The sequence below is a fragment of the Ochlerotatus camptorhynchus genome, unplaced genomic scaffold, assembly GCF_037179485.1.
Source record: "Ochlerotatus camptorhynchus isolate MF236.1 unplaced genomic scaffold, CSIRO-AGI_Acam_v1.1 ptg000598l, whole genome shotgun sequence".
Taxonomy (NCBI): Eukaryota; Metazoa; Arthropoda; class Insecta; order Diptera; family Culicidae; genus Ochlerotatus; species Ochlerotatus camptorhynchus.
In genome coordinates, this window is record NW_027041078.1 from 115,828 (window position 1) to 127,356 (window position 11,529).

Sequence of the window (11,529 nt, forward strand, 5' to 3'; positions counted from 1 at the left end):
TAGTTCTCTCGAACACAGCGTTTGAAGAGCACCAGCGACAGATCGTGATCGGATACCTCCGGCGGTAGGTCAAACACTCGTACATATTGAATGTTACTACCGGCTACCGACATGTAAATATCCACCATTTCTCCATTAATGGAACGGCAGCTTCTTTTCGTTGAGCGCAAGCAAGGGCTTCTCTCATGCCCTCCTCGGACTTGTATTTTATAAACACCATCCTCTCCTCTACATTTTTGTAGGCTGTATCCATTGTTCGCTGGTTACCGGCGAGTCTTTTTACAACGCGGACCATCTCCACCAGTGTTGGCTGCGCAGCATTGTCCGGAAAAAGAAAACCAAGGGTGTTCGTAACCGAAATACCAACCGAAATTTTTCTGCGCTCGCACGAGTTATCACCACTAGCTCGAAACAACAACGCAGCAAGCAAACAATGCGTCTACTAGAAGATTTTTATCGTCAACTGTGAATGTAGCAATGTTTGCCCGTCATTGAACTCTTTATTAAGACTTTATTCTTTATCTTTTTTGTAGTCAAAATTAAAACGATGCATCCTTCCTTTTTTTTTTTCCTTTGATTTGTTTTTCCGTCGATCTTGTTTTCCGTGCTGAGCACCAATGCTACCGACGCCAGAGAGGCAGCTCCCACACCTGGACCCTACCTACATATCGACCCATCAACTCATGAACCGGGGACCAACGGCTTTACTTCCCTTCCGAAGGAAGGCGTGATCAGAGATGTTATGCCTCAGAACATCCCGGCGGCGCCGACTGGGATTGAACCCAGGCCTGCTGGGGTGAGAGGTAATCACGCTTACCACTACACCACCGGCGCCGCTTCATCCTTCCTCATAGGTTTATTATTCATTGTTTACTAACTTTTATGGATGTTTTAGTTGTGGTTTCTGGTGGTGATATATTGAGACAAACGGACAGCAAACAATTTGATACACATTTACTGCATTTTATTATCTGTATAGTTTAAATATTGTATTCTTTTCAATTTCGGATGTTTCCTTCCTTCCGACTCTCTAATCTCCTGCTTGGCTGAACGGGTTTATTTGCCCAAAGGTTTAAAAAAAAGAGGATTTTAAAGGACTTCTGTACTTATTGTGCTTGCATTCGTATTCTAGCAGTCAATCTGAAATGATTGCAGTATTTAATTCGCGCTTGCTCCAAATCAAATGTAGGCCATAGGATGATATCGAACGAATTTGGACTTGGCAAAACAAAATAAGCATTAGAATAGTCTGGTGCGAATTATCAGAAAAAAAGGGAACTTGTTTTCTTACTAATCAGATTTTACTCGTTACTCTGTTGGCTTTCAATTCGATTTTTACATATCACATTAATCCACGATTTTGTTTTCCATGCTCTAGTTAACAATCAGGCCTAATAATTACCTACTCATATTCTGCACGTGGTGAGCTGTTATGGTGCCCAGAATTTGCATACGTTTTCTAATTAACCGAACGGTTCCTTCTTTCATTAAGTAACGCTACGTGGTGCTACTTAGGTACAGATATGTTTAGGAATATTTACTGAAAATATACAACCTCGTAGTCTCCTCACTCTTAGCACGGCACAACACATATTTGTTGTCACATTTGCATACCTTCATTACTTCTATCTTTGTGTTTGAGATCACGCATTATTGATGACTTCAAATAATCAGTGGCATCAGTCTTTGAGAAATTTTTAATCACATCATGTTGTGCCGAGTGGAGGCATCCTGAAGCGAACCGTAATATTTTCAGAAAATACAACTTTTCATATTGTCTCAAAACAAAACTTGTAGGAGAAGGAACTAATAATGAAGAAGTGTTGAAAAGTCAATTGTACATTTTAAACTAAATCTGTAGTTACTAAATTTAACCTAGAATTGTCTGACGATTCACAATTTGTACATCATCATGCCAATAGAAAGAAAGAAAGACATTCGTTGAGCCATCAACTTTATTTTTTCACTTCTAATATGCAGCACTTTTAGAACTACCTACTTTTCAGAAGTAAGAACATCGTCCATCATTACATTACTGCATTACCACGCGCTGCCAATCATTTCACAGTACTTATTTTGTCCATTTGATCAAATTAATCCTATCCTGGATTATCCTGCTACAAAACAAACTTAATGAAGACGGCGACATCGCGTTTCAATTATAAATCCTATTTTTTTACTTCACTTAATTATCGTACTAATGTGGATAGCTTTCCTTCGGAACCGATAAAAAAAACCGGACAGAGGAATTGCTGATGAGCCTGCGGAAATATGTAGTAGGTATGTCCCCGTTTCCGGCTACGTCACGCAAGTCGATCCACAACGGCAACGCAAACCACGTGGGAACGGAAATTAGTCTATGTACTACCTGCGAGTGTTGTCCTGTTAGGTTCCAAGGATTTTTTTTTTGCAAATGCTCAACAAATTCCAACGACGAGATGGGGATCGAGGTTTCAAGTTAGAGAAAAGGATTATTGAAATAGCGACACACACGCAGGAGGTCGCATAAAATACAAATTGCCGACGGGAGTTTTCTAATTGTTTTCTTTTGTTTCAAGTTTGGAATTCTGATTTGTATTGAGTGTTTGCTACGTTTATTACTTCTTCTTTTAGATTATTAGTTGTAGTATGTTTCCTTCGTTATGGTTAGTTTTATAAATATTACTGATTTTCACATAAAAAATATACAGAACGTCGGATTTAGGAAATCACGTTGCATATCTGGAAGAGAAAACAAAATACACAAGGTAGAGTCAGAAACATGGATGATTAAAATAATGATCACTGCTTAATTTTGTTGCTAAGGAATCCAATTTTTACTGACAAAGGGAGGGTGCTCTCACTCTTCGAAGGGTATAAATAGCGGGACCTTTCAGTTAGAATCGATTCTTTGCGATGAAGGCAAGAATGACAACTGTATCAAAACCGAATACTTCATCATTTCTCAATAGTGATGGAGTAATACGACATGCGCTAAACTAAACACACGGGATATGCTACAATAGATCAAATTACTTGTCGCAATGGTGTTATATTCCGAACAGAAGAAAAAATGATTTCGTCAAGCTCCGAAAATTATTTCCGTTGGATATTTTATGTGGCAATCAGGTAGTTGCACTTTGCACATGTTCGATGTGGGAGAGGGAGCAAAATACAAAAAAATAAGGGGTTAGGTGTGGAGTTCTCGCATTTTCTTACATAAGATTCAATGGTTAGAAGAAAATAATATGAGCCCTAAATATATGCCAAATATATGCAAAAAAAAAAGCGAGTAGAAGCGAAGGGTATACAATCTCTCAAAAACGGTCTTCGTAGTTTATGAACAGTGAGTTCCGTGACAATAGTTCGAAGCAAAGGTTATTCAAAGAATTTGTCGGTGGAATCACCTATAAGACCTCTTCGAAAGTAAACAAAATAATTTAAAAAAAATAACAACTTTATTCGGATCAATATCACTTGAACCTATAGGCAGACGCTATATGTACTATAGGAATGAAGCAGTGTTTATCTCTTGTCTTCTTATGCCAGCGGTCAGCGGGATAATTTATTTTACAATCCATTCAGTATTACAACCCTCTCATATAGAAAACTATTGATCTTTGGAGTAGAACACTAAATGTGTAGCCATGATCAAGAACAAAAGTAAATAAGAACCCGAGCATTGTTGACCACTTTGCACATCTCCCAGTGTAAAAAAGACTTGAGTGTACGTGAAACTGCCTTGGGTGAGTAAACGCTCAAACCCGCAAAATAACACTGCCACCAGATATAGAGATAATGCCTCTGCCAGTTGGTATTGGTGCCGAATTGTCAGAGTTCAGATGTGTAAGAAGGGCCAGATCTCGCTATAGATGGATTAATTCTAACATTTGAAACTTCATACCTCTTAGTCCACAGGCGAGCAATCCGGTCATGCTCTTCCCGATTCTGCAGATATTGAGTGGCAATACTTCCAACCAATGGATCAGCTGTAAAAAAATAAATGATCACATTTAATTATCCTCTTTTCTAGCTGTTGCCATGCGCATCGAATCGTACCTGGATTGCAGTCTGTTAGTAGAGAACAAATGGAAAGCAGCACTTTCGAGATGGTCAGCGCCGGAGACCAATTATCCTTGAGGATATCGAGGCAGATCACACCTTGGCTGTTGATATTGCAATGATATATCCTCGTTCTGAATGTGACCTATTAAATAAACATTTAAATTTTTAATTTCACAATCTGTGTTACTCTGCGGCGAACTGACCTTGGGCGGTTTGAACGGATATTCCGGTGAGAAGTGAATATCCAGGAAAAACACACCTCCCTCGTACACGGATCCGGGCGGCCCCAGGATAGTCGAAACCCATTCGTATAGGTTATCTCCCTTGGGACCAGCGCTGCAGTTCGGTGGCGGATCAAGTGTGATTTCAGCCAACTCCTTCTGGATACGCTTGGCGGACGTTCCTAGTGCTTTGGAAATCTTCGGATTCGACTTGGTTTCCTTCGTCTCGGGCTTGGGCACAGCCGGTGCCTCCGGTGTGGTGTTTCCGCTGCCGTTTCCGTTTCCATTGCCATTGCGACGTCCACCGCCGGATCCAGTGCTGCTGCTTCCGCTACCGCCGCCACCACCGCTGCTACCTCCCGCGCTTCCAGCTGAACCACTACCAGCGGCCGTTGTTCCGGCAGCGCTACTCGAACCAGCACTGGTCGACATTTTTCCACTCAAGCTGCAAAATTGCACTCAATCCTGATCTGGAACGTAATAGATGATGGTAAACAAGTGACTATTGAAAATGACGTTTCGAAAGCATCGCAATCAGATCAACTTCGTATGTAATATGTATTTACTAATGAAAAGACTGACTTGCAAAAAGGATTATTTTTTCCTATTTAATCAGAACCAAAAAATTTCAAACAAAGCTTATATAACGAAAACTATCAAAGCAAGGTTCTGCTAGAACTACAGAGAAGAAGAATGAGACTTCCGAGAACGTTTGCCTTCTTTGTTTTCGGCTTTTTGCAGTTTGTTTCCACCACAGTATAAGCAAGGAGTAATATTTTTTTTTTTTCCTCTCGCAATCGATCCAAGAAACGTTCTGAAATGTAGCTACTTCCTGGATCTACAGGAACAGCATCCACGGGAATCAACTACATGATTTTCCGGGTATACGATATTCCATTCATTTCAAACTTTGCCATTAATAAACAAACATTATTTTTAGCAGAGATTGGAACGAAAAATTCCAAGTCCCTTTTTTCCAATAAATCAAAGCGGCCATTTTGAGACAAATTTTTCCAACTTGATTTGAATATTTCACCGAGAAATGGCACGATACGCACAGTTCTGTTGCTATTTTCGATATCCTGAAACCTAATCTACACCCACGAGATTGTTTCAATAGTTTCCAACAGATAAAAGCACCGGAAAATAGCTTCCTCCTACGGGCAGGAAATTTATCGCCTGCCTTCCTTCTATCACAGACTCGACTCTTTTGGTTTGGTTCGCCTCCTTTGCACCGTGTTCACCCAATTCATTCTTCATGTTTCACCCCCTGGGCTTCCTTTGGTTGGCTGTCGCACCAAAATACAAACACAAACACCACCCTGGCCAGAGTTCATCACCTCGCAGCAAAGGATGCCAAATTTTTGTTTACAAAGTAAAGTGACAAGTGAAAAATACCTTCTTACGAAAGTGATCGGAATAGACACATATAGGCGAAGTTTACACATGAAGTAAACTATTTTTCAATTTTCAGAATACAATGAAATAGCATGTTGCAGCTGAAAATGGAAGCAAAATCTATTAACAAACTTGCTAACTTATCCGGGTTCCCGGCAGCACGGACAGATCAAGCACCCACACCAATTCAACCCTCAAGCCATGTGCACTCACACTACCGCTCGCTCAATCCGATGGAACCTACTTTTCATTAAATCGCAATAAAGCACTTTAAAACCGGAAAATTCTTAATAACTCACCCACTTTTAACAGTACCACACCTCAAATCACCAAATACCTAACTGGTAATACCTTTTTCTGCTAATCGTACAATATTTCCGTTATGATTGACTGGAGAAAATGTCCACAAGAAAAGCCGCTTTCCAGACTGCAGTCCTTTCCCTTTCTCGTTCGGCCAGTTTCGTTTCGATGAGTTTGAGACAGCCGAGCAAAGCAGTAGCAATCTTCACTCACACACACACAAACAAACTGTTGTGGGGAGCTGAAAGCTGCCCCACTGCAAAGAAAATAAGTTATTATCCGATTGAGCGAGCATACACGCTAAAAACAGATTCAAGACCAACAATTGAAATGGCCTTAACTCCATTTTGTAAACAAACCTTGAAAGGCCATTTTCTCGCGAACCGAAGTCTTCAAAGGCAAACAAACATAATGAACAGGCAGGGGAAATTCTCCTCTACCCGATTATGGTTTAGGTTCACGAGAAAATGGCCTTACAAAGTTTGTTTACAAAATGGAGTTAAGGCCATTACACACACTCAGAAATTTTTACCGTACTCGGTAATTTTTTACCGAACTTTCAACAGCTGAACGTTCGGTAATCAGTTCGGTAAACGAAATGCCTACCGAACGTTCGGTAAACCAATTTTTTGATGAGCTGTCAAAATTACCGAACGATTCGGCACTTTTTTGCGAAGCGAATCGGTAATTTTTTACCGAACTGTTCTGTTAAACTGATTTTCCCAATATTTTTTTTTAATTTTACTACCGTTTTCAGTTAATTTGAATTAAAAACACTTGAAATAATATTTATCAGCTTTTATTTAATTTTAAAACCGTCACTGCACTTGTGATACGTGCAATAAAAAATGTATTTGACGCCGAAATGTGTTAGAGCCCGATGTTATGCGATGCAGTCCAGATAAATAACCTGCAATCAAATCATGCTATCGCTGAAAATGCCTGGAAAATAATTGGATTTGCTAAATAAACAGTTACTCACGAAATATGTCGGTGATCCATTGATCGTGGTCAAGAATTTTTATCCTTACCTGCTGCGCTTGATTCCGGATGCACTATTTACCATTCACTAGTAAATAAAGCCTCTCCAGATTTGACAGTTTGATAGTACAAAATTTCGGTAAAATTACTTGTGATTTACGGTTTGTTCGGTATTTTTTTACCGAATTCGGCGTTTTGGCTTATTTTACAGATCGTTCGGTATTTTTTTACAGAGTTCATCAAATTTATAATCAAACTACAGAAACTTCGTTAAAATTTTACCGAATATTGGTGAAATTATTTTTGTTTACCGAAAAATCTGTAATATACTAAATTTACCGATTATTTCCGGTAAAAAATTACCGAACAAGCAAAACTTAGCTGAGTGTGCAATTATTGGTCTTTAGATTACAGATTGGGACCGACATTGGGACTAAACCGGACAAACTCAAAATTAGGGGTAATACTAATAAATAATAAAATACTAATAATAATAATACTAATACAACAATGGGTAAATTGAAGTTAAATTTGCACTAAACTAACTCATATATGGATAATAGATACCCATATTATGATTACGAATATACCAATATTCAGAGTTTGTCCTGGGTAAACCAATCCTACATTATTTGGGTTATCTGTTCTTAGCGTGTTGCGTTTTTGCGCTGGGTTGCAGGCATTGCCAACTTTGCAGCACCAAATTGCATTGAGCTCTCAACTCAAAGCAATATTTCTCGTGTCACTTTTCAAAAGGTCCTAAGTAACAAATGTAAACAAATTGAGTTAAGCGATACAAACTATTGCTCTTCTATCATTGTATATGATGCAAAAACACCCATCCAAATTTGCTTTCATTTATTTAAGATAATCATAGGTTAAAAATTGTCCAATGTACAGTTTGAAATGATGGGTACATGTTTGATACTTCGGTCATTCGGAGTGCATAACATGCAATAACATGATTGGTGCTCATTTTCTAAAGGCGGGGCCAATCTAAAAATAAGTACTCTACTCTGAAGTCTGTGAAAGGGAATCAAGTATCATAGACAAAACCATGGTGGGTATACAAATGGTGATACAGCTTTGTCACTATATAGGCGAGGAGGTTGCGGGGAGGGGGTGGGGGGTGCGGTTTTAGAGCAAATTGTAAACAAACTCGGTCGCTGTCCCATACAAAAATCCAACATGGCTGAATCATGAATTTGGCACATTAGAACACCTATATGTAGTCACCTTGGACAAAACTAAGCATTATATGTATGGGTAACATTAGGTAAAAATTATTGTTCTAACGAAACAGGAGAGTTCAGTAATCACCTAGTTCTTACATCATTCTGGGAACTTAAGAGTAGGCCTGGAATAGATCATTATTTAACACTGTTTATTCTAAAAATCCTGAAAATTAATTTAAAATGTGCAAGTATAAGTAAATTTTGGGTGAAAATTGATTTCTATATTTATATCCACTAAACCAGGACTCCGCTATTTGGGTATTTTTTAACCACGGAACTGTTCGGTAAAAGTTTACAAATCATCAGTGAATAATTTAAAAATTTGGAAATTTATTCTGAAAATGCACAGATCTAGTTCACCCCATTTAATGATACAAAACAAATTTGTCGATTTTATTGATTTCCTTCGAGTAACGACTTCGGTGATCCGAATTCAGTGTGTAGCTAGTATTTTCAATACATACAGGTCCAGCAAACGTTTCTGTTTGGACCCGAATGCAAACATTAACTCTAAACACATTTTTTCCTGATCCATGTTTCTTGTGTGGAGAAATTGAGACAAGTAATATTGACTTTAATACATTGAGGTAAAAAGGCTTCTAACGTATTGCCATTAATATTGTCAATATTCGTTTATTGATGATATTGATGGCGAAGTGGACGAAATGGACTGAGTATTGACAAAGTGAAATTAGAATCAGCTTTTCGTCAATACTTGTCATCAATCATCGTCTTCAATATCACCTTTTCAATAATATTGTCAGTATGTCAATGTATTGTAAATATATTGATTTGTGTAAGGGGTGCTTTACATCGGTGGGAAGAATAACGTATATGTATTCGAGATATGTACATTCGAGCTACCCATATCACTGTTCGCCTTCTCCGCTTTCTCTCGGAGCCAGCTCCGGAAGCGCTGCCTTCCCATCACACGATGCGACCGACTCGACACTACTGACGACGCGAACAAATGCGCAGTGTGTCATCTACATGTACAACTACCCTACCCACTGTAGCTACTATACAAACGAATACAAATAAACAATAGACCAGTAGTTCGTATGCCTCCGCCATGGCATGACGGCCAAGCACATCGGTGTGTTTTATTTCACGGCGAATGAGAACGACCCAAATTTGAGTTTAGTTCACTCATAAAGGGTGATACGGTCAAAATTTGGTCAATATCAACTTGACGTATTTCTTTCAATTTTGCATTTAAAAAACCTGAACACCCCTCATTTTGAAGGTGTGTGTGTGTGTAGAATGTTGCTTTTTTTTTGATTTTGGAATTCACTCTTCAGTTGTCAAAATGCCGTCCAAGCAAGAAGAGCAGCGTATCAAAATTTTGCTCGCGCATCGCGAAAATCCGAGCTACTCGCACGCAAAGTTGGCAAAAAATTAAAAAAAAAATTAAAGTGTTTGGGGAACGTTTGTCGACAGCCAGGAAGTCTGGATCGGGGGGAATCGAAAACCGGAAGCCACTGAGATGACAAAGAGAGTTGCCGGTAGTTTCAAGCGAAACCCTAACCTCTCTCTCCGAGATGCCGCAAATAAGCTGGGTGTATCGTCTACAACCGTCCATCGAGCCAAAAAATGAGCCAGACTATCGACTTACAAGAAGGTAGTGACTCCAAATCGCGATGATAAACAAAATACGACGGCCAAAGCGCGATCCCGGAGGCTGTACACGACGATGCTGACGAAGTTTGACTGCGTGGTAATGGACGACGAAACCTACGTCAAAGCCGACTACAAGCAGCTTCCGGGACAGGAGTTTTATACGGCAAAAGGAAGGGGAAAGGTAGCAGATGTTTTCAAGCACATGAAACTGTCAAAGTTCGCAAAGAAATATCTGGTTTGGCAAGCCATCTGTACCTGTGGCTTGAAAAGCAGCATTTTCATAGCTTCCGGGACTGTCAACCAAGAAATTTACGTGAAAGAAGGTTTGAATAAACGTCTGCTGCCTTTCCTGAAGAAACACGGTTGTTCCGTACTGTTTTGGCCGGATTTGGCATCTTGCCATTACGGTAAAAAGGCCATGGAGTGGTACGCCGCCAACAACGTGCAGGTGGTTCCCAAGGACAAGAACCCTCCCAACACGCCAGAGCTCCGCCCAATTGAGAAATACTGGGCTATTGTCAAGAGGAACCTAAAGAAGACCAAAAAAACTGCTAAGGGCGAGCAGCAGTTCAAGGCAAACTGGCTTTCTGCGGCGAAGAAGGTGGACAAGGTGGCTGTACAAAATCTGATGGCATGGGTCAAGCGTAAGGCCCGGCAATTCGGATTTGGAAAAGCGGAAGCCTAACTGAATATTTTTCCTGAATTTTATACTAATTGAACTTGAAAAAGAAATTTAATTTGATTTTTTAAATAAACGATTTCACCGATTTACACGCGTTTTCCCTTGACCAAATTTTGACCGTATCACCCTTTAATCGCCAAAAGTGCAGGAACTCAACGATGAGTAAAATTTGTCTCATGGTTTCCTGTGGAAAACCTAAAAAATCTGCCGGAAAATGAGGAAATTGACGAAAATTTTATTCAGTCTCGGAGTAGTACCAATAGACTGTGTGAATCCAATCTTTACTTTTCTCAAATTCGGGAATTTTTCCCTGGAAAATCCTGGGAAAACATGAGGCAAATTTACTCATCGCTGAGTTCCTGCACTTTTGGCGATTATTAGTGAAATAAACTCAAATTTGGGTCGTTCTCATTCGCCGTGTTCATTTATTCGTTTCCGTACTTATCCGTATCAAAACACAACGCAGGGATCCCGCAGGGAGGGGGGGGGTCTAAGATTTTGTGACAAGCAATGCATTAGGTATAGGAAAAACGTCACGTTAGGAGGGGAGGGGGTGACATAATTAATGCATGGGCCCTTTGTTTTGATTTGTATTGTCCACAAAGACGTAGTCCTACGTCAACATGTTGCTAATCGACCAGCAAATTGATCTGACGCAAAATTGACAGCATTTAACTAGAAATTAGCAATATTAACTGATAATCCAGCACAACGGATATGCAATCTTTTTGCTGTATTTTCAGCAATTGGTTTGATCTGGAAAAGCTTTTTGAAATTAAAGCAATCTAATTTATATTTGAATTATTTCACTGCAAACACAACAGTTTCAAAAACAAGTCACACTAAAATGCTTTTAAGGTGTTGACTATCAGCTATCACGCAAAATATTTTAATTTACTGAACACTCAGTAAAATATGCTTTTAACTGGACGTTGTCCAGCAATTCGTTTTGCAGGAATTCGATTTGCATGGGGATGTGAAGTTTGCGAATAAAAAACAAAGATGTAAACTAGTTTTTCGATTTTTTCTCAATCTCATTTTTATATCT

The 11,529-nt window shown here is 39.3% G+C and overlaps 1 protein-coding gene across 2 annotated transcripts; it reads right to left on the minus strand.

Annotated features, from left to right (window-relative positions):
• Positions 1-942: 942 nt before the first annotated feature.
• On the minus strand, positions 943-6,033 carry Ubc2 (ubiquitin conjugating enzyme 2). Of its 2 annotated transcripts, none has more exons than XM_065237254.1 (5): positions 6,015-6,033; positions 4,248-4,735; positions 4,039-4,186; positions 3,884-3,968; positions 943-2,721 (listed from the first exon to the last, which is right to left on the minus strand). In XM_065237254.1, the coding sequence occupies exons 2-5, from the start codon at positions 4,695-4,697 to the stop codon at positions 2,709-2,711; spliced, it is 696 nt and encodes a 231-aa protein (XP_065093326.1). In that variant the 5' UTR covers positions 4,698-4,735; positions 6,015-6,033; the 3' UTR covers positions 943-2,708. The 2 variants fall into 2 exon arrangements, with proteins under 2 accessions (XP_065093326.1, XP_065093324.1); XM_065237252.1 differs by lacking the exon at positions 6,015-6,033 and adding an exon at positions 5,324-5,497.
• Between the last annotated feature and the right edge of the window lie 5,496 nt (positions 6,034-11,529).